The sequence below is a fragment of the Leptodactylus fuscus genome, chromosome 9 (assembly GCF_031893055.1).
Source record: "Leptodactylus fuscus isolate aLepFus1 chromosome 9, aLepFus1.hap2, whole genome shotgun sequence".
In the NCBI taxonomy this organism is placed as follows: domain Eukaryota; kingdom Metazoa; phylum Chordata; class Amphibia; order Anura; family Leptodactylidae; genus Leptodactylus; species Leptodactylus fuscus.
The window spans coordinates 75,891,647-75,914,812 of record NC_134273.1 but is presented as its reverse complement, the minus strand read 5'-3'; the positions used below and the strand labels follow the sequence as shown (position 1 = coordinate 75,914,812).

General features: G+C 43.8%; 1 protein-coding gene across 1 annotated transcript in view; it reads right to left on the bottom strand.

Annotated features, from left to right (window-relative positions):
* The window catches only part of PTPRG (protein tyrosine phosphatase receptor type G), a 361,431-nt gene extending 338,658 nt beyond the window's left edge, over positions 1–22,773 (bottom strand). Inside the window, exon 1 of the mRNA XM_075287326.1 lies at positions 22,359–22,773. Coding sequence (XP_075143427.1) covers positions 22,359–22,443 — 85 coding nt within the window. The 5' untranslated portion in view covers positions 22,444–22,773. The remainder of the gene's footprint in view (positions 1–22,358) is intronic.
* Between the last annotated feature and the right edge of the window lie 393 nt (positions 22,774–23,166).

Genomic DNA, 23,166 nt, shown 5'->3' with positions numbered 1-23,166 from the left:
CTCATTTAATTGGCAAGGCTGGGCCTTCACTGAGCTACATAAACTTAAACATCGGCGACAAACTCACCACTCCAGTCTTAGAAAAGCTTTTCATTTTATCTTTTCTATTTTTTCATACCAATTCAAGTCTGGAAAGAAACATCTGGTATTTCAATGCCAAGGACGACGATCAGCTGGTAATTACCTCACTAAAAAGTTTATAAAGTATGGCGGCTTCGCCTTGACATGTTTGTTCAACTAACCATAAAAAGAGAAGAAAATAAAAATCTCCCTACTAGAGTGGATTTGAATAGTATTCGAAACAGTTTCGAATACCTCGCTCCATAGGAATGAATGGAAGTGGCCGAACAGCAAGGGGTTAAGCGCCGGCCGCTTCCATTCATACCTATGGAGCAAAGTATTCGAAACGGTTTCGAATACTATTCGCTCATCTCTGCTATTCGATCTTCACTTTTTTTTTTTTTCTGTATACAGTCTGACATGCCATGACTATATATGGATGCTCTACAATGGACCAAACCATTTGAAAGGAACTGAGGGGGAGGGGTGTTCAAGGGATTTCCACTATTTTTTGACAATCATTCACGAAGCCCCAACTTGAACATACACATGAGTAACACGTTTATTAAGATTTTATTAAAGAGGACCTTTCACCATCTGGGGCACATGCGGTTTATTACACCGCTAGAAAGCCAACAGTGCGCTGAATTCGGCTTTCCCGTTCCGAGCCCTCGGTGAAGAGCTATCGGTGCCGTTACCTTCAGAAGGGCGTTTCTGACAGTCAGTAAGGAACGCCCTAACTCACGGTAGCGTCTATTCAACTATACTATGACAGGGGGCGTTCCTTCTCACCCAATGATGACGTTGAGCGTATTCTTCTATGGATGAGTACTGTGAAGAGAGGGAGGGGGTGCTCCTCAACGCTCAGCGGTGTATTAGGTGGCATTCACACGGTGTAACGCCGGGCGTGTATCACAGCCGTACACGCCGGCGTTACGACAGACTGCCGAACACTTCCCATTTACTTCAATGGGAGCGCTCGTAACAGTGGCGTTTACGAGCGCTCCCATTGAAGTGAATGGGAAGTGTTCGGCAGTCTGCCGTAACGCCGGCGTGTACGGCTGTGATACACGCTCGGTGTTACTCCGTGTGAATGCCCCCTAAAACCGCGTTTGCTCCAGATGGTGAAATGTCCTGTTTAAGTCCTTAATTGCTCATGAAACCAACACAATATCATGCTGCAATTCACAAGAAAACCACCAGTTGGCCACCTATAGGAAGTTTATTACAGTATGACAAAACAATATTGTCTTGAAAAGCTATTCGTGAGTAAAGGCATGGAAGGACAGATCTGTATATTCCTATAGAGTAACATAGTAGAAAATATTGAGGAGGAACATAGAGGAAGGAGGAGAAGACCTCTTTACAACAGATAGACCCGCTTTTGTGTGGTTAGAATACAAGCCTATTTTGACATCGGTTTTATGGCTACATTACATGGGCGAATTTACGAAACCATAGGTCTGGCTACCAGGTCTGTAACATGAATACTAAAACGCACTTGCGTTATGGTCATCTGAAAAGGAGTACCAAAATATATCGTACAATGCAGAGTGGCGACTTCAGGTTGACAAAACGTACAAGATTAGATTTATCATTCAATATTCCTACCTAGATGGACAATCGCAGGTCATCACGGAGGCATTTCCACCAACGTGTTGTAACGTTTCCAAATGGGACATTAGTCTCACAATTGTTGACCGTTTTGCTGATTTTTTTCTCTTTCTGATAGTTGGACCTAAAAAGACCCGGGGGAGGTTATGTGGACTGATTCATCATATGTCCTGTCTGGAAAGTGAGCTGGTTAATGGCTATTGATTTTCTGCTAGCTCTTCAGTGCTGTGCACACATCAGGTGCTTACAGTGAAATGACAGGACAGAAAAAAATATTAGCAAGACCTTAAAACCCAAATGGAAGATTTTTTTTTTTTGTGTAAAACTGAGATTTGAAATATGTATTCTCGGAGCCCGGGGAATTAAGAGGCTTCTCCACACTGACGATACGTGCACAAAGGTAACAAAGGGTGACCCATATGGAGTTACAGAAAAATCTGCATAAAGGAACAGACCAGCATATCCAGATCTCCATTCTCTGGAGACTACAGGATAGTGGATTGTTAAGTCCAAGATGTTGAAGAAATGTATTAATATGCCTTTAATAGCAGCTTGTGGTCTTGCATGGTGTGTCTATATAATAAAGGAGAAGGCGACCTGGCACAACACCGGAAGGCTTCGAACCTGAGTTAAGCTCCAAGTCTCGGCACTGGAGCAGAGGCCAGGAACAGAGTCATTATCTTACAGACCTGGGTTTGAAGTGTATGCCACTACTGTACCAGATGTCCGGTCTACAAAAAAATGGCAGTCATCGGTAGGTACCAGAGTAGTTCAATGTTTACAGCTGTGTTCCTTGGTTCAAATCTGTCCATGGTCAACAACTAGAAGGAGTTCCTATGTTTTTGCTTCAGTATGGGGAGGCTTAGCCAAAGTCAAAGTGTCCACGGCACTGCTAAAAAGCACCTACAACGGACTTGTGAATATCAAATCTGGACCATGGTGCAACGGAAAGAAGCAGACTGGTCTGATAAGTAAATATTCTCTTTAATATAAGGTCATGACCAAGACATCTAGGTCAGTGGTCCCCAACCTTTTTTTTGCGCCAGGGCCCGGCTTCGAGCACGACCATATTTCTACGGCCCGGCAGGGCGGGGTAGGGGTGGGCCAGGGGCATAGCTTTAGTCATATGGGAGTGGGGTTATAGGCGGGTGTGACACGAGCATCTGAGCGGACATGATGAATCGGTAGACATTGAGGCTGGATACTTTGCGCTAGGCCACGATGCTATGGTAATGTGTAAACCATCAGGTAGGGCGGCATCCTTAGCAGCTACAGGACGCTGCGCTACCCGATATAGTAACATGTAAACTAGCAACATGGCCTAGCGCAAAGTCTCCAGCTAAGACTGAGGCCAGACTAGCCAAAAAAATGCTGGTTAGGGACCACGGATTTAGGTGCATGTCACATCCTGACTTATAGGAATAGTGTGCACCAGGAATACTATGGGAAGAAGGCCAAGTACAACCCTATCAAGTAAACTGTATTTCAACAACATAAAGGGCACGGCTACAGTCCAAAAAAATTATTAGAAACAAGGGTTCAAGGTCTTCACCTCCACATTCCCCAAATCCCAATAAAATTGAGCATCGGTGGAATGTGCTGGAAACACAAGTCCAATCAATGAAGGCCACACCTCGTAACTTACAGGATCTTCTGGTAACATCTTGGCGCCAGATATTCCCATACTTATTAGTGTTGTGAAGACCAGACCTCGGGTGTTAGACCCCTTGCTGCACGAGGGGGTGCAACACAATATTAAAAAGGGAGCGACTAGGGTTTAGTCAGCACCGCACGGGTTTCTGGGCTACTTCTGATTCAGGGTCACATGATTGGAACCGGCAACCGTGTTGGTCACTCGGTGTTCAGGATGTATTACCTGTACTAAGGGGGCCGGCAGACTAGATTGTAAAGCAAGACCTCATAGTAATACACGCTAAATACAGAGAGGAAGGAGGAGGTGCATCACATAATCGGAACCAGCCAAGGAACCGGACATGCAGCAATGATAGAATCTATGATATTGGTTACGGTCACCTTCTCACCACTTACTGAGCACAGTGCCGTCCATTCTATAGTGGCTGTGCTTGGTACTGCAGGAGGGTAGCTACACGGTAGTGGTAGCACTATCAAACCCTGAGGGTGCCCCAAAGGTCCTTCAGTGGCATAAAGTATACCCCTAGTCTATAAGGCACAAGTTAAGCAGGAGGCCCATTAGAGATTATGTATTGGGGCCTACGGAGATTTAGATTAGGACTCTGCTCCATTCATTAAAATGGTCATGTAACCAATGGATATGGGGTTACTGACCCACGGAGAGAAAGCGCAGCTCAATATACAGTCCCAGTAAAGCCCTTTCATGTTAGGGCTGATGGGAGTAGCCTCCGTAATGGGAAGTCTGTGCAGTATGGAATCTCCCACGAGAAACTTGCTTATGCAATTCCCACAAATCTTTAAAAAAAAATGGGGGATAGAAAAGTGAATATCCCCCCCCCCCCCATATAAACACACTTTAAATCTTCCACAATCTAGCCCACCACGAGAGATCCTAGGATTTAGTTGCTCGCCATTCCCCACAGTTACAGGTATGCACTTTATTAAAAAATAAGATTTTTTTTAATTAACCCAATTGATAATTAACACCGATACAGTGGAAGTTTTTTCCTCCCGCCTCCTGATGGGCCGTTATCAAATTTGTATTCAGCCGGTGTAGAATGATTGCCTTAACTTAATTTACTCGTAAAGATAACAATGAATTAATTCACAGTAAACACGAGGCAGAATGCATAAACAATACACTTTGGAACAATTAAAAATAAAGTCACAGTTTTTGAATCTGTCGAGTCTGAACCCCATACATTTAACACGTACCTAAACAGCTAAAATTCTCATCTAGGTGTTCATTCGGAATGCAAACAGTTTGCAGAGAAACCATAAAATGATGCAAAACCCTGGGGCTTAGATGAGAGGCAAAATAAACAACTATATTTAGATCTAGCGTACTCCATTAGTGCACCGCGCCAATTAGGATATGATGCAACTGCTGTCAACAAGCTGAAAATTTCAGTCATATTTAATCTAAAACAAAAGGAAGTCTATAGTCTTGGAGAAAAAAAAAAAAAAAAAATTGTCAGCCCAAGGAAATGGTTACATAAAACTGGTTAACGGTGTCGAGCAGGAACGCGTGGGATCACGACAGGTTATTGAAAGGGTAGACTATAGAAATGGGAAACTAAGAGCAATGAGATCAGTCGGAAGGAAACTGGGTGTCTGAAGGTCTTCTACAGAGTGGTGGAGGAGATAGACTGCTCAGACACGAAGTAGAGCTCCACCACTTGTCTGATAGATACGAGATTGTTGGTGGATCCTACCAACCTTATGGGGATCTAATTATATCAATGTTCACTTGACCATACACTGTAGGCTAGGTTTGCGCCTGCACCTGTTCTACGTTCAGGTTTTAGTCCCAAAATCCACTTAAAAAATGCAGAGAAATAGTCCTGCGACCTGGAGGACCCCATTATAGTCCATGGGTCCCATGAGTAACCGTGTTTAAGACTAAAGCCCCGGGGGATAAAAATCGCTGCAATAAATCGCTGCACGGAAAAAAACGCGTCTGCGGACTTTGTTACAATTATATCTATCTGGAAACCGCCAGCATTTCCGTAGATATAATTGATATGCTGTGATTTCAAAAAACGCACCAGTGTTGGAAATCACGGTGTGTGCACCTGGCGGGTTTTACCGCAAAGTGGGCATGGTATTTGCTTGAATCCCATGCACTTTGCCTGTACTGTAAAACGCTGCATTTCCCGTAGTGAAAATTACGGAGCTTCCGGCCCTGGACTAGGTTTCCATTTACTGAAAAATGGAAACTTGAATGCAGGTGTGAACTTAGTGTCAGACAACAGGTAACCATATGCGATTTCTCCAAATTCTCTCATGAACATGCATGCTCAGCCAAGTTGAGAGTTTAATGGGGAGGGGAACAAGTCCGTTGGTGGTAACTTAGCTCACCGCAGAATAATGTATAGGCATGCTTACATCAGTTAGCGATACAGAATTTCCCGTAAGTCTAAGGCTCCACGTTGCGTTTTTTTTTTTTTTTTTTTTTTTTTTTTTTTTTTTTTGAGTCAAATCCAGGAGTGGATTGAGCAGAAAGTAGAAGTAGAAGAACTTCTTATGTATTTCTCATTCCTTCTGTAGCCATGCTTGGCATTGCCTCAAAAAAACGCAACAAAATCTGCATTTCTGCAACGTGGGGCCTCAGCCTAAGGAAGTATTTTTAGAAAGCATACAACCTCTGTCCGTTCAGTGAACGCATTGCTAACCCATATGCATCAAACTGTGAGGCACGAGGAGTTACAATAAAACATCAGTAACATGATCGGGAGAGTCTGACCCTCAAGACCGTGTGACTGGGGTTTTCATCACAGTGCACATTACGGTCCAAAGTCCCATGTTAAACGTTTCGCTGACATGTGTTCACCGTAACCTTCCTGACACGTAAAGTAGATTTCTGAATGCAAGTCATGAGGTTTATGCAGACAAACATTCTTTAAAGTGTTCCTGTCCATTACTGTGCGCACAGGACTCCGGTGAAAGGTATCCTCCGCAAATGACTTTCTATTGATTGAAGAACAGAGGAACACAATGCCAAGGATCTAGCAGGCTTTTAGCTAAAGGTACTGTACATTTACCCAACTCATCGCACACTCGGAATCTATCATCGTCGCAGTGATTTCCATTACTGGAGAATAAAACCTTGAGCAGGTTTACAGAGACGTTACTCAACAATCATATCAGGTACAGGCAGATGGTGGGAGGTCTCCATCAGAAGTCCACAAGGTGCATGGCACACGTTCAACACCCAGTGGTAAGAATTAGACAACAAGAACTTCATGGTCTCATTTCAGATTATTTTGTGTTAAAATATTCAGAACAGAGCAGACATTTACTGTAACAGACACTAGATGGATGGATGGGGATTGACCACATGAACTCTAGAGAGGTCTTCCACACATGCCAAGAGTAGAGAAGGCCAAACCGATCTGTTCTAAGCTGAGTTGACCCAAGGATTCCAAATAGATCAGTTTATATGAAACTGAAGAACTGGGGGTTCATCTTGGACAAAATAAAATGGGCATCGCAACGCGCATTTATGGTATCTCTTTAGACCTCAGAGTGTAATAGGTGGAAGCCCCGTAGATGTGTGGAAAAAAAACAAAAACCACACAAACATTTTATACTCTCCTCTCACCTCTTTTGAGGTCTCCTTGCAGTTGACATTTGCCACAGCTTAAGCTTGTGATTGGGCCAACACCAGGTATCATGGCGCTTGCCATGCCCATGTAAACACTGTTGCCCAATCACAGGCCTCAACAGTCCCACCAGGTGTATGAACTCACCAAGAAAGAGTACTGGATGCCACGAAGAAGCCCAAAAGAGGTCAAGGAAGGATAGTGTAAAAGTTTTTCTCCCACCTCCTCTTGGCCACAACGTACTATACTCCGATTCTAGTCAATCTTGTTTAACCCAAAACAAATCATGGACTCAAGCCACCCAAACAAAAATGAATCTTGGGAGGATCACCCTTGTCTAACCTAGAGGAATTGTATTATAGCAATACCTGCCATGTTAGAGCTTATGGATTCCATAAAGTGTAGGTCCTCTTCCTACTAGCCAGATGAGGGATGGCTTCAAAAAAAAGGGACGCTCACATGGGAGTACATGATCCAGCATTTCCTGTGCATTTAGACTCTCTATGGTCAGGTGGCCGTCCTAAACTGGGACAGACAGGGTCGACCTACCTTACTCATCAGAACATAGCTAAACTGCTCAGGAATGGTGGGGGGTTAGAAGAGAAATAAAAAGCCAACTGCACAGATATCAGTGGGTGGTGTCACTTAATAAAGAGTGCAAAGAGATGGTGAAACATTCTCTTGGTCCTCTACCCTCTTCACTTTGAGACAATGTGGAGATAACTACCCATGTGTATTGCATGGTCTCCCATTGATTTCAAAAAGGTGGCAACTAACGCCATCTATGCCCTTATACAATATTTCTAGATGGTACAATTCCAGAAGCGAGAGACTGCATCATTGACCAGATTTCTGGACAGCTCTTTTAGAAAAGGGGGTAGCCTTAATACCCTTCAATTTGGTCCTAGACACTAGGTCCTAGGGTTATAAGTCTACCGTCTACACATTAGCGTAGAGTTTCGTGCCATACAACCTAACGTGGCCATATATGTTAGTTGGTTGAGTAGGACAAGAGTGTTCCAACTTCTGAACCTACTTTTACCCAACATAGGCGGCTGGAAGATGACCAAGCATCTAATGTCTGAGGGTGTCCCAATTTCCAACCACATGCATTGGGGAAAACTGGTTCAGAAGTTGGGACACCCTTATGGACATTAGATGCTTAGCCAGTCTGGCCCAACCACCGAATGTATGTGGCCATATCAAGTTGGTTTCACCATGCCCGATCCTTTCCAGGAGAGAAACCTGGCCACATCATACCTCCCCTTATTTAGAACACATGCACACTCAGCTCAGCTGTCTCGAGCTATCAGGGAGAATGGTAGTTTTCTGAACGCCCTTTCATCCGGTAGCCACTCTCCGCCACACAGCCATCTAAGCTCACACATGTCCAGCTTTCCTCTACCAAACAGAAATGCAAAGTTTTGCTTTCATAAGTGTCGATCTTCATGTTCCGCTCAACTTCTATCTCAATCTGTGGAGTATTGTTATACTATGTCCTCTAGAATTAGACAGGTGAATAGTTTTCTTTATGGCAGTAAAAACCTTGGCCCCGGCCCAACGGAGGACAGAGCCAATTTCTATCTTGTATTTACACCCTTGTTAAAATACTGGAGATTAGTCAGTCATACAACAAGCGAGCTCTCCAGCGGTCTCCACCCACCATTTGTAATTCAATACATCTGGACCTTTTCCACCCACTACAGCTACATAATAACATTCCGCAAGTGAAGCAGATTACCCCCACAGCTGAATTAGCCATTTGGCCGGTACCTGCCTTGCTAACAAGTCTCCGATCTAATAGAAGAGTCTAATTAGACATGTGTCAGCGGAGAAACATTGAGACGCAACGAGAATCTGAGCTATCGAGGGCGATACTGAAGTTTTGCTTTTCTCCTTCGCACATTATGTAAACCCGATGGGAAAAAAAAAAAAAAAACAAAAAAAAAACAGAAGAAGCTTTAGCTCCAGTTTAAAACAAAAACTTCAGTTCCGTCGGCGATAGAAATCCTTTTCACCAGTCAACTCTGTCCATCTCACGGGTGATTGATCCTTCTCCACAGTATCTCTCAGATGTGGTAATACACGGACACAGATCTCCCCACAGCACTCTCCTTTCATATGGAAGAAATGTTGATTCTGTAAGAACGGCTTATAAAAAGGAGACCAAAAAAAAAACAAAACAAAAAAGAAAAACTCCGACCTTGAGGTTGATCAAAGCAAATCAGAAGGAATAAGCTGTTTTTATTAGCGAGGAGGGGAATCAATTGTTTGTCAGACAAGCAGCTAGACACCTAATTGCTTTATAATAAAGAACAGATTTCTCGGTGTATTCGGCATTCCCGCATCTTCTGGAAAAGTCTTCTCTAATCAAATCCTACTCGGCGTCTATATCTACGACTCAAAAGACGCCTATGAAAGTGTGTCAAGGCTACGGGAGACGCATTATCCTGGTAGGTATGGGGCACGGTGCAGATTGCCGCCACGAATGGTATCCATTAGGCGCGCAGAATAGGCTACATTGTTTTTGTAATGGACAAAATTAGGACGTCCTAATTTTTTTGTTTGTTTTCTCGAATCCGTCAATAGACTCAAGTCTCTCTGCTGAACCCGTTTTTTTTGTTTTTTTTTTTGTTTTTTTTTTTTTGTTTTTTTTTATGAATTTCTCAGATGCATAAGGATTTTTGGCAAATATCAAACCTCTAGTGGCTCTCTCTTGTATTGGGTGGGAATAACAACCACCGCATATTTTACCAAAATTTCTTAACGTAGAAAACATGGTCTCTGATCTATGTATCTAGGAGTACGTAATATTACATAGGCAAGGGTTACAAGGATTTATAGGCATCCAAATGCCAAAGATACCCAGTAGCTAGTCTACGAAGGTACATGACATAGTAGCCCCGTAAGGAAGAGGAATACTGCAATACTGATCACCATAGTCCTTATTACTTACCAAGCACAGCACACCGTATAGTGGCTGTGCTTGGTATTGCACCTCGGTCCCATTTACTTTAATGGGACTGAACGGCAGCATGGTCTCGGGACAATTGAATAAGGTGTCACAGCCTTAAAAGGAAAAAAAAAAAAAAAAAAAGTACATTTTGGCTTGGCTGTGGTTTGCTATGTGGGGTCTTAAAAGTTAAACTGAAAAATCAGGGGTGGCTTCGGTGGTCATAAAGGGTTACCAGTACTCATGTGATCATTGAGGTCAGCAACCTGCTGAAGCAAGTCTCAGCATTTCCAAGCCAGCCAGTCCCAGTATCAAAGCGAACAAGGGATGTGCTGTCTGAAGAGAAGACTATGGGAAGAAATTTTTTTTCTTCTTTTTTTTTTTTTTTTTTAATTTTATATCTCCCTAACCACGGGTGGCAGACCACTAAACCAACCGCTACAAACAGAGCCTAGCAGACTGCCAAAACAACCGCTACATACGGAGTCCGGCAGACCGGCAAAACAACTGCTACATACAGAGCCCAGGAGACTGCCAAAACAACTGCTACATACAGAGCTCCACAGACCGCCAAAACAACTGCTACATATAGAGCCCAGAAGACCGCCAAAACAGCCACTAAATAGGGAGCCCGGCAGACCGCCAAAACAACCGCTACATATGGAGCCCGGCAGACCACATTGACTATGATGGGGTTTGCTGGGTGTCTATTGTTTTGAAACTGAAATCAGTAAGAGGTAGAAAGTCCTCCGTGTTGTTGTGTCAAGTTAAACATTGCTAGATCTGCCCCAGCTACGCAAGGAATGTGGAATAAGTTGTAACAACTCAGAGAAGGATTGCTAATAGAATAACAAAGGATTTTATAGATTAGAATAAGAAGATCTCCTTCCAGAAATAGACAAGCCTGCTATAGAAGGCCAGCTCTGCAGAGGCAAGCAGAACTGAGCTGCAATACCACAAACAACCTGTGGACAAGTGTGGTGCTGTTTTGGGAAGAAAGAAGATCTTTTTCTAATATATTTTTCTACCCCCAATTTTTATTTATTTTTTTTTTTTAACGGGGAGAGGACTAAAGTGATCCACAAGGACTTTTGTGACTTCCTCCCTCCCGGATTTGTGGATCAATTTCACTTTTGATAGATTTAAAGGATTGGGTCTAAAAACCAGATGAGGTTTCCCATTACTCTGCAGGGACAACATGAATACATCCGTTATAAAAATCTTATTTATCGGTAGAAAATATTATAGTGAGAAGCGGCCAGCTCTTGGTGGCCCAGGCTGAAAATTTAATGGAATCTAGCTCAAGAAAAAAAAAAAAAAAAAGGCCCAATAATAGTCAATATGTACTTCAAGTCTAAAGCAGGGACGTCAAGCCCGCGGACGGATCAATCATCTCTCCCCGGAGTGCTCTAAACAAACAAATCTTTATCAGTAATACAAACACCAAGAAACCCATTATAATAAAAGCCCGATCTCCAATTATCGAGTTCACGTCACTTAGTCTTGCGGAGGAAGGACACATAGCTTTTAGATCAGGTGGTCTTAGATGTATCAAGGGCAGGAGCCGACGCTTATAGAAGGTTTCTACCAAGGTAGAAGAGTCACGGCCACAAGACCATCGTATAGGAAAAAGGTTAAAGTGGCCGACGCGAAAAGAGAAGAACGTTACTAATGGAGAGACGCGAGAAAGTAAGGCATAGAAGAGTCTGTGTGTGCATTAAGGCATTACCGGGTATTAGTCATCACAGTCCAAGACTACGCTACTAGAGAAGAAGACACAATATTGTAAACTCTTCTCGTTCTCTGGCCATAAATATCTGCAATTTTTTTAATGATCATTTTTGATAAAATCTAAAATGGTGAAATGGACATGTAAAGTTCAAAAAAATTAAGTAAAATATATTCATATTCGCCTTTGCTTACCTTTTTTCTTGCAATATTCTACACTATGTTTTATAGATAGGTTCCTAGGAGCCCTGACAGTATTTTACATTATGTTTTATAGATAGGTTCCTAGGAGCCCTGACAGTGTTCTACACTATGTTTTACAGAGAGGTCCCTAGAAGCCCTGACAGTGTCATACACTATGTATTATAGATAGGTTCCTAGGAGTCCTGACAGTGTTCTACACTATGTTTTATAGATAGGTTCCTAGGAGCCCTGACAGTGTCCTACATCATCTATAAAACTTAGTGTACAACACTATCAAAGCTCCTAGGAACCTATGTTTTAAGCCAACTAAAAGGTGTGGTTTGTAACAAACTTGTTTGACCCGAAACGAGTCTTGGACCTGATCCACCCATACCGAGAGCAAAATGAATCCTGAGAGGTACGCCCACCTCCAATCCCAGCAGACATCTTCTCCATGTACATAACAAATAACGGCCCAGGATTTAGTTACCAGCTCTTATTTGGGGGTCACCATTGATCCCACCAGTTGTGGAGAGGCCCCAATTCTCATCTGTCAAGCCCTTGGAATATCCAGTGGCCACTCTGCCCACAGTAGTGCCATGTAGTGATCTGGTAGTCACCTAGAGGATGTAGTAACTGGCTGGTAGGCATCGAGTCCAATATACAGAAGCTGAAAGCTTTGGAAGAAATCAAAAATGATGTGTGGCAGAGGAATAAATCTATTGTATAATCAGGAGGAAAGTGCCCGGAGAGAAGTTATGTTTTAAGACCGCATAAAATATTCTGTAAATTCTGTCCCAAGCCATCTACATAAGAGCCTACCCCATCACATGCAAACACCAGACACACCAAGATATTCCCGACCTCTGAAACTTTCCAAAACAGCTGTCTGAACATCTCAAAATGAGGCTCAGAGCAACGCGTCCAGTCTAGTGCCAACGACAATCTTAAGGATCTTACAGCCCAAAGACTTAAAGAAGCTCTACAGCTAAAACATCACAGTGACAGCTTATAAGAATATTCATGGGAATGTTTAGAGAGGAAATTGGCGGTAGAGATACGTGAGATAAGGGAGTGATAGAGGGGCAGATAGATTTCCGGATGGTGACAGTAATACCATTGAAGACTTCTGCACAGCCTGGCTGATAACAGGGAATAATAGAGTCTTTTCAAGCGCATAACAAAAGAGATCAAGCAGATCTTAGGATTTGCTGCCTTCAAAGTGTAGCATGTGTACAATATTGGTAAAGATAGAAACTATTCAACAATCATGATGGATGACAGATCTAGATTGGATTTTTCACTTTGTATGTTGAAGGATGGAGTAAGAAGACTGGAGATATGAAAAGTGTCCTTATTCTTCAGGAGAAACAAAAGCTATAGGGTAGAGGGGAGAAGCTGAGCTCTGTGATATATAGAGTTATAGGATAGAGGAGAGAAGCTGAGCTCTGTGATATATAGGGTTATAGGATAGAGGAGAGAAGCTGAGCTCTGTGATATATAGGGTTATATGATAGAGGAGAGAAGCTGAGCTCTGTGATACAGTGTACATTTTCACCAAAAATAAGACAGGGTCTTATTTTTTTCCTCTGTAAAACAGGCTAGGGCTTATTTTCCAGGTAGGTCTTACTTTTCAGGGACCAGAATCATTATATAATATATAGACATATAATATTTCTGTGCCAGTGGCTCCATTACTGTCTCAGTTTCTTCTCCTTTATGTTAAGGTGGAAGGTGCTGTAGTGGAGCAGCTACATCAGTGGGAGCGAGCAGGGTGGCACCTTACGACTGGTTACATAGGTATCCAAGTCTACAGCATAGTAGTGGCCAGGAGGTGGCACACTAGAGGCAGGTGGCAAGACTTGGGAGCAGGTGGACAGGTTTTGCCTTGTCATGGTGGGAGGTAGGGGGGGGGGTTCTTGTCCAGGACTGTTGGGAGCTCTTCTGCTTTTCACTCCTGCTCCAAGTCCTATAACACTATATATCCTATGCAGTTCTATGGACACATTCGACCACTTGTAAGTCATTGTTGAAGCAGCTCCAACGTCTTTCGTCAGTGATTCATATACAGGCGGCGTCCAGATATTCTTCGCAGCTGTCCTGTGTGAGCGGATGAAGGACCACAAGACAACGGCTAAGGACAAGACATTGCAGTGAATGATTCATAAGTGAAGATATTAGAAGATGTGGAAATAACAGTTGTGGGAGAAAAGATGAACACCAAGGCCATCAAATCCTGGGAATCCATGCAGAATCCTGCAGATGTTGTTACACGTGCGGTTTATTGTTCCCAGTTATCAGCCATTGCCGCTGTTTATAGACTTCATCAATGAGATTATTTGCATGAAGTGAGAAAGTCTCAGCCCCCTCCTATCTGGTCACTGCTTCATGTCACAGACACATAGATACGGATACACCACCGAGTCTTTGCACTTTTATCGACCTTCTATTTTAGGTTTACGGCTTCTTTAAATAGCCCGCGCCAAAGGTAGAAGACGCACATTTATCTCGTACTTGTCGACAGGCTTTTGAAGCAGACACTGGAGGCCTGACATAGTTTTGGGAAGTTGCTAATCCAAAGTTACAAAAACCCTAAATAGCTTGTGGTGGTGGCAAACGCCGGGACTGAGCCATAAGAGGGAGGGCAAGATTAGATGTAGCAGAGCTGAATTTGTCAATGTCACAAAGTGCAAAGTGACAACCACAGCACTGCTACATTTGTACTTTATGAACACTTTTTATGCTTCAAGGGCAATGGTTTGGTTGTTTGCATTGCAATTGGGTTAAAGGAGTTCTCCAACCTCAACAACTAATATATGGATATCTGAACCACTCGGCTCCTTTTCAAATAATAGCAGCGCCATCCCCTCTATAGTGGTGGCCTGGGGAATTGCAGCTCTGCCCCTATTACCTAAATAGAAGCAGAGCTGCTACCAGTCCCATCCACAGCAGTAGCATCCTGTACCTGGATTGGCAGGAGGTCCACCAATTAGATACATATTACCCAATGTCTGGTTATGTAATTAAATAAATTATTAGCTATTGGGGCTGCAAATTTGACATTCATCAATACGCAGTTTAGATAAGATACAAAGGGATGTCCAGGATCCGAAACATCTGCTCGCTTTGCTGTGTGTGATATTGCAAGTCAGCCTCATTCCCTTTAATAGATTTAAGCTGCAATACCAGAAATAACCTGTATGCAGATGTGGCGCTATACACCTATCCAGTGCAAAGGTGATCGAAGGATATTCCAGCCCAAGTGGTCCAGGAATAAAATAGCGATGACCCATCCTTATGATTGGTGCGGGGTTTAACAATACAGACCCCCTACTAGTCAATAGAGAGTGGAAGTGGTGCGCCCATGATCAGCATGTCCATTTTACAAGTCACGTGACGCCACATCGAACTTTTACATGGCCTATTTACAGCTGACTGAGTGGGGCTGAGATGAAATACCGTGCACAAACCACATACAATATGTGGCAGTGTGCATGGTAAATTGTGAGGAAGCTGCAAAATTTTGCTTTCTTATCACGCGGCTGATCAGTGAGGTGCCAGATGTTAAACCCCCACCCCCATTGGCCTAATAGTGATGATCTATCACAAGGATAGGTCATTAATAGTTTAGTCCCAGAAAACCCCTTTTAGTGAATGCTGCAATACCAGCACAAGCCACGGGAAGGGATGGCGCTGTTTCACTGCACACCAAGTCCCAGCTCTCTACCACTTCATTACATAGTTGCACTGGCACTGTCCTCCGCCATTGAGGTTCAGGAATGAATCACTAACCATAGTATATAACACCCTATCCGCCCGGGGCCAGGACCAGACTGGGGCCGCTCTTGTTTTGTAAATTCCCCCCCCCCTTCCATAATACGTTCCCGCTCTGTCTAAGCCAGGAAATACACACAGCATGTAGAACAGATTACACCTACATAGCCGTTCACAAAACAGGAATTTTTTTGCATTGTAATATATAAAAGTGTTTTCCCTCCACTACAAAGATAATTTTGGTCTGTTATTCCACCCCATGAAGTTTCATGACGTCTTCCTTTTGCCCCCTTCCGCCCCCCTGCAGCCACTTAAGGAGTCTGCATTTAAATCAGCCAGAAATCACATTACAGTATGGCGACTCTTCCTATCAGACTCTTCAGTGTGATTTATGAAGCCCGGCAATCTCCAGTGACAGGTCCTCCGCTCAACGCACTGGACTGGCTCTATGGATAGGTCAAAAGCCGGATAGTCATTTCCCAGATAACATGCCGGCTGCTTGCTATTATTTTCAGGCGTGCAGATTTTACATTGTGATATTATGCGGTGTTATAATATGCAGGAGATGTATTGGGATGGGAGCGGAGTAATATACAAGGGGGTCGCCAATCCCCGAGAACTAAAAGCCCTAGTTAAAAAGACAGTCACCCTACATAACAAGTGCAACACATAGGTAACTCGTAGGGAGATGGAAAGGGTATGGTGGCAGGATCGCACCAGAAAACAAATATTCTTGTGACCGTAGAGGACCATCATGGCTCAGCCCCGTCACATTAGGTTTATTGCAACAGACCGGTCGCAACTTTGTTGTGCAAGTAGATTTGGAATATATCCATCAACTTAATGGTTAAAGCGAGTCGGTCTCTAGAACCCAGACCCACAGATCGGTTAGGGTCACCTGAATCAATTGGTATTTTACTCGTAACTCTGTTGCCATTTTTTTTTTTTTTCAATAAGCAAAGAAGAAGACGTGCTCCAAAAAGCTCAACTGCAGATTAACAAAAAAATGGCAATGGAGGCAACAAATCATAAGGTGACCCTAACCTATCTATCTGCAGGGCTGGTGTGATATGCTGGGTCTGGTGACACTAACCTATCTATCTGCAGGGCTGGGGTGATATGCTGGTTCTGGTGACACTAACCTATCTATCTGCAGGGCTGGGATGATATGCTGGTACTGGTGGCACTAACCTATCTATCTGCAGGGCTGGGGTGATATGCTGGTACTGGTGACACTAACCTATCTATCTGCAGGGCTGGTGTGATATGCTGGTTCTGGTGACAGTAACCTATCTATCTGCAGGGCTGGGGTGATATGGTGGTTCTGGTGACACTAACCTATCTATCTGCAGGGCTGGTGTGATATGCTGGTTCTGGTGACAGTAACCTATCTATCTGCAGGGCTGGGGTGATATGGTGGTTCTAGTGACACTAACCTATCTATCTGCAGGGCTGGGGTGATATGCCAGTTATGGTGACACTAACCTATCTATCTGCAGGGCTGGGGTGATATGCTGGTTCTGGTGACAGTAACCTATCTATCTGCAGGGCTGAGGTGATATGCCAGTTATGGTGACACTAACCTATCTATCTGCAGGGCTGGGGTGATATGCCAGTTATGGTGACACTAACCTATCTATCTGCAGGGCTGGGGTGATATGCTGGTTCTGGTGACCCTAATCTAACAACCTAGCCCTGCAAATAGGTCACCAGAACCCTGCATATAGCTATAGGGCTAGATTCTGGTGACACACTCCCTTTAAAGGAATTTTCAATAACACAAACACACACAAAACAACACACTCCTTTAATATTGAGCGTAACCCCGGCCACATAAATGAAAGAATGTTTAATCGAAACCATCAACTTGGCGGGATGAGCTAAACAATATCATTATATATATATATATATATATATATATATATATATATATATATATATATATATATATATATAGGAATTTGCAGACTACACAGTACACATGGACACCTGTAGGCACCTCCTTGATGGGAAAGGAAGACTTTGCTCTAGCACCACCTTTTGGGAGGCAGCTCCTTATAGGATCAATGCTTGGTTTTTCAGAAACCTAGTGACATCATCTAAGATTAACACCAAGGATATCTTCCAGTAAGGAAGAGACCTACCTGCAGAGACATTTTGTGATGATAGCGATACAGCAGGTAGTCACATCACCGCACAGGTCTATTGGATTTTGTGTATAGCTGTGGAGAACCGTGGACATCAGCTATAAAGGGTTACTTCGCACTTTTTTTTTTTTTTTTTTTTAATGTAGATTGTGAGCCCCACACAGAGCTCACAATGTACATTTTTTTCCCTATCAGTATGTCTTTGGAACATGGGATGGAAATCCATGCAAACACAGGGAGAACATACAAACTCCTTGCAGATGGTTTTTTGCCCTTGGCGGGATTTGAACACCAGGACTCCAGCGCTGCAAGGCTGCAGTGCTAACCACTGAGCCACTGTGTGGCCCCTCCAGGGTTACTTTGCACTTTGTGAGGACCACCAGCTGGGTCAGTAGTGGACATATAGGATCCAGACCCTATAGGAGTAATCAGTTATGAAAGAGTTAATCTGCCATAGGGGACAATGTATTTTTCCCCATGTTATCCAACATACATAAAACATATACTCTTAGGCCAATCTTAGTCCCCAGGGCACCCAAAATATGGAAATTGGGGAATGACCGCAGTGGACGCCATTAGGATGCACAGTCACATGAAGGGGATTTTGTTGTATGCAAGTCACCCATTCATCTGAAGGCAACTTGCAGAAATCTACACGCTTGCTACAAGACAAGCCTATCAACTATATAGAACCCAGACAAATCTGCTGCCTGCGAATCCACCCTTTGGTGTCCAGAATGTGGAGCTCCCATCCTTCTGGAGAAGATGCTTTGGCTTGGCTTCAATCCCAGTTCATGTCACTTGTTTTCTTGAAAACCAGACTACTTTCCTAAAGGTGGCGCTAGTGTAGGTTTTCCTTTAAGCCAAACTTGTTTGCATATTCCTTCCCAGAATTCTTAGAGCATTTATGGTCTGTAGACTCTGCACACTTAAGGAGAAGTAATGCCCCTTCTTCCCAGGGAATAAGCAGGTCATAAATGTATCTACAGACAGTTTGGTTGGGCCAGTTACATTCGATGAGATCTGTGAAGGTTATGCGGTGGTCACGCACATGGCCTCCTACATTTTTGGAAGAGTTCATTGGACACCCCCTTGGAGGAGCTTTGGATGGTAACCTCAGACGTATGCTTAAAGCCAAACTGCACTAAGTTACTTATGACGCAGCACTAAAATAAAGAGTTCATATGTCAAACCTACGATAAGGAACATCTGACACTATCAGTCTCCAACCTGAAGACAAGTCCTAGCATGTCTTCCTTGGTTGGAGACCAGGATCGTAGACCATGTAGTAATTCTTAATCCCCAATGAACGGACATGATAGATCTGAGAAAGACCAGCAGAACATTGAGTCAAAGGACGGTCATTGTAAACTACACCGACGAAAAATATAGCCGTCTTTATGGGCAGTGACAAATACCAAGAACGCGATTCCCCCGGAGCCCAAGTCATCGGACAATTTAAGATTTTCCTCCATATTTCAAACTCAAGTTAAGTACAGCAAGAATATCTGTGCAGCTCATTCAATGACTAATGCTCCCAGTCGAGATCAATAGGAATTACATTATTCACAGCTTTCCGATGATGCAGACTATTTGGATATGGTACAAATATTTCCGGATATATTTGCACTTAAATAAATCAAGGAAGCAATACTAAACAGATCCTATGAATGAATTTCCATCGCTGCTAATAAACAATAAGACAAGATTCTGCGGTCCAAGATGGACTTTTTCTTGCAAACCTTGCAAGATCTGGACTGGGGAGGAGAAGAACATCTTCAGAAAGCAAAGAAGATGTATAGGATATTAGAGAGAGTTCTTTCTTAAAGGGGAAGAGGAGCTTGGGTATCATAAGAATAGTCAGATTCACCATGCTTAATAACATACATAAGTTCCTCGGTCTACAAGCCAAGAACCAAACCCCATGGTTTGGTTCTTGGCTTGTAGACCGAGGAACTTGTGCAGTTCTAAAGAATCTGGTGACCCAACAAACTTAGATAATTTTAGCCACAATCCCAAACCCCAACACGCTATTCTGACCATTGTCTCCAAATACCAAAGTAGGTCCTACAGGACAGAAACCACTTTAGATACAACGGTTCCTCCTCACGAATATAGGTCATCAGATGTCATCTAGGATCAGCTTTGGCACACACCTGTTGGCAGCCATACAGAAGATCTACTGGTTATCATGACATTTCAGAATGTGACTTGTAAGATCTTTGTTGGATTTTTACGAAGAACATTGGTCAATTCTACAAAAAACATAGCTTAGCTATTTTGACATATCTGCTGGTCATGGAGCAGCAACATCTTTCGGTCACAGAGATATGGATGAAGAGTGTATGCCACCATCCCCGTATCCACAAGATTACTACACGACCTTGACGTCACGTCACTGGACACCTGTAAATGTCAAGATTGTGATATTTTCTTACAATGCAACTATGAAAACGTGCCATGCATAGAATCGAGAAACCGGGCTTAAATCAGACCTTCTCGCAAGATTGTCACATTAAGCCTGCATCGCTCCTCGTTTTCCCTCAAGTGCTCCCAAAGAGACCCTTCTAGATGTAATTACTGTACAATATCAGAGCCACCGAGAAGGACATCACTCAACGGGGCCGAAATGGAGAATAAATCAATAGAGATAAATGTTTCTGCTCAGAGAGTGGCCACCCCATTTCAATGTATATCATCTCACTCAAGAAAACACTTGGATGTCAAGACACAAAGTCGTCTTCTGATTTGACTTTGAAAAAGTCTTTACTCGGAAAGCCGTCCAATATCGAATCCATGGATCGGTCTCCGGGAGGTCAATATCAGAACGTATCTCTGGCGGTTCTCAGGGAGCAAGTCATTAGGAACATTAGAACATCATATAAACAAGCCTATAGAGAGAAGACAACTAGAAGACCCTCGAAATAAGAAGGACTCTGCGCGATCGGACTTTACAAGAGCAGGGATCGATATCACGACAACCGAAACGACCCACGGCCGGGGCAGGGATTACCATAAACAGGTCTCATCACAAATACAAAGAGGACGCAACAACAATAGACATCCAATATCACTACACGTAAGACGAGATATAGGGTCCACAAGCTGTGTGTGTTTATTGCCACATCCTATAGGTATACACAGAGGGAAGATATCAGGTGTATATAGGAAAACATCACTGCACGAGTATACAGAATACCAAACAACACATATAATACACAGGGCATTAGTATTAATAGTAAGGTCACTACACGTAATGTCCTGTACCATGTTATAGGTGAGGTTACAGTATCTTATAGGGTAAATGTGTGTTTTAATATCCACAGCTATAAAGAATAGCTCAGCAGCGCCCCTCTGGTATCAAATAGTTACTACACATACAAAAAAAAATAAAAAAAAGTCACCGATGCTTAAGTGACCTCCAGTTGCTAAAATGTTGCATTCATGAAATACATTAACGTCTTCAATAGGAACACTGGCCCTATATGTCCACGTGTATCATAAGTAAAGATGGCAGAAGCAGGGTCAGATCCAGTAACGGTATAGGATGAAGGCTATAGGGACACACAGATGGCACATTATATATAGGCACTGTTCTGGGCACTGATAGATGATGGTTCAATGTCAGGTAGACATTGGCAGGACGTCTACACCTTACACAGAGTATATGACATCGATGGGGCAAATACTTAAGGATCAGCAAGTTTTAACCCTTCAGAAGCCAAACGAACAAGTGGAAGTCTTGTGCCTGAGCATAAACGAAGTTTACAGTGAAGGGGTGAGAGGAATCCAGCAGATGAAGTGTTAATCGGTTTGGTGGGCATCTGGAATACAGGATGGTCCTCCTATACCCCCTGAACTACAACTGCCCCCTATAAGACGTGGTACATGCACCCCCAGTCTGTGTATCCCACTCCGCACTTCATTAGGAAAGCACTGCACCAAAAAGCAGCCACATAGCGGATTCCTGATTCCTCCATGTAAAAGGGGGAGGAAGGAGAGAGGGAAAGAAGGAAGGGGGGGGGGGTAGACAAAAATCCTACAAGGGATCTGTTCAGTATTTCCTGCATGGCATGGCTTCTGGAAGTCACCTCTAAGGCACTCTCAGCACAAAGAGAAGGAAGATTTTAGCTGCAACAAATGCACATCAGACACACAATAGGGGCATGAGATGGGAACTTTGGGTATATAGCAAACAAGTCGAGTATACGGGGAGCAAGGTAAATAAAGGAAAGGGTTAGATTAGGAATAGGGGGCAGCAGGGGTACGGGGTGAAGCATCCCCAATTGTTAGGAGTGCAGTATATAGTGCTAGGTACAGGAGATGGGATAATAGGATTCCCAAATATTGAGACATGCTCAGGAAGAGATACATCTGGTTACATTGTTACAATATTGTAACAAGCATGTTGCAATGACAAGTAATAGGGGATAGAGGGGAGTCTAGAATTAGGGTTTAGAAGATCACGGAGCCCAGGAGGGTTTGGAAAAGGAAGGGTAGTGGGAAGGAGGAACAGGGGGAGCAAAGGGCAGCAGGGGGCCCAGGGAAAGGGGGGCAAAGGGCAGCAGGGGTCTGCATGGCGCCAGGCATTGAGTAGAGAGGGGTACATCACATAAGAGGGGGAAGGTGGGGGTTACTTACCGGGGTAACACAGGACATAGTGCAGCACAGACGTGGAGATTTTCAGGAACAAGATCCACCAGCACGGCTGCAGTAGTCTCCGCATGACAACATGCACATTGAGAACTGAGCCAACTTGTTGACTGATTCCCCTCCAACCAAAAAAGTAGTAGTGGAGACGAGTCGGGGGCCGGGGGGCAGGGGTCTCCGGATCCGGGTGTCTGGTTACTAGGAGAGCCGGGGACAGCTCTGGATCTCATGCATGCAGCTATCTCCAGCAGGTCCCAGGCTTTAGGAGAGAGGGAGGGAGGGGGTCCTTGTAGTCCAGGCTCCGTCTCTAGTATTCCAGGCTGGGCTCCGCTCCTCCGCGCTCTTCACACCGGGTCTGGCCGCTTTCCATTCTCCCATACAGGAAGTAACATGTGAGCGGCTCCAGCCCGAGACTTTAAAGCTCAGAGGGAGAGGGAGCGCGGGAGCGCGCACTGACACTGGGCGTCTAGCACAGGCGCGCACCCGCGCTCTTAAAGGCGCCGCGCTGACATTTCCTGCAGAAGAAGGAGGAAAAATCCTGGGGAGGCTTCTTTTTTTAAAAAAATTTTTTGCATTGCCTTTTTTGAATTGCCATCGTTATAAACCTTTAACTGACACCCCACCATCTGTCAGCCCACCCAGATCTGGGGGTGCAACTGCAAGCAATGGCATAGTTCACATATGGCGCGGTTTTATTGCAGCCAGACAGAAGCTGGGATCATGCACCTTGTCCAGGTGTTGTCTGCATATAGATGGTTGTCTATAGAAGGTAAGTGATGGTGCAGGGGCTGGGGGGTGC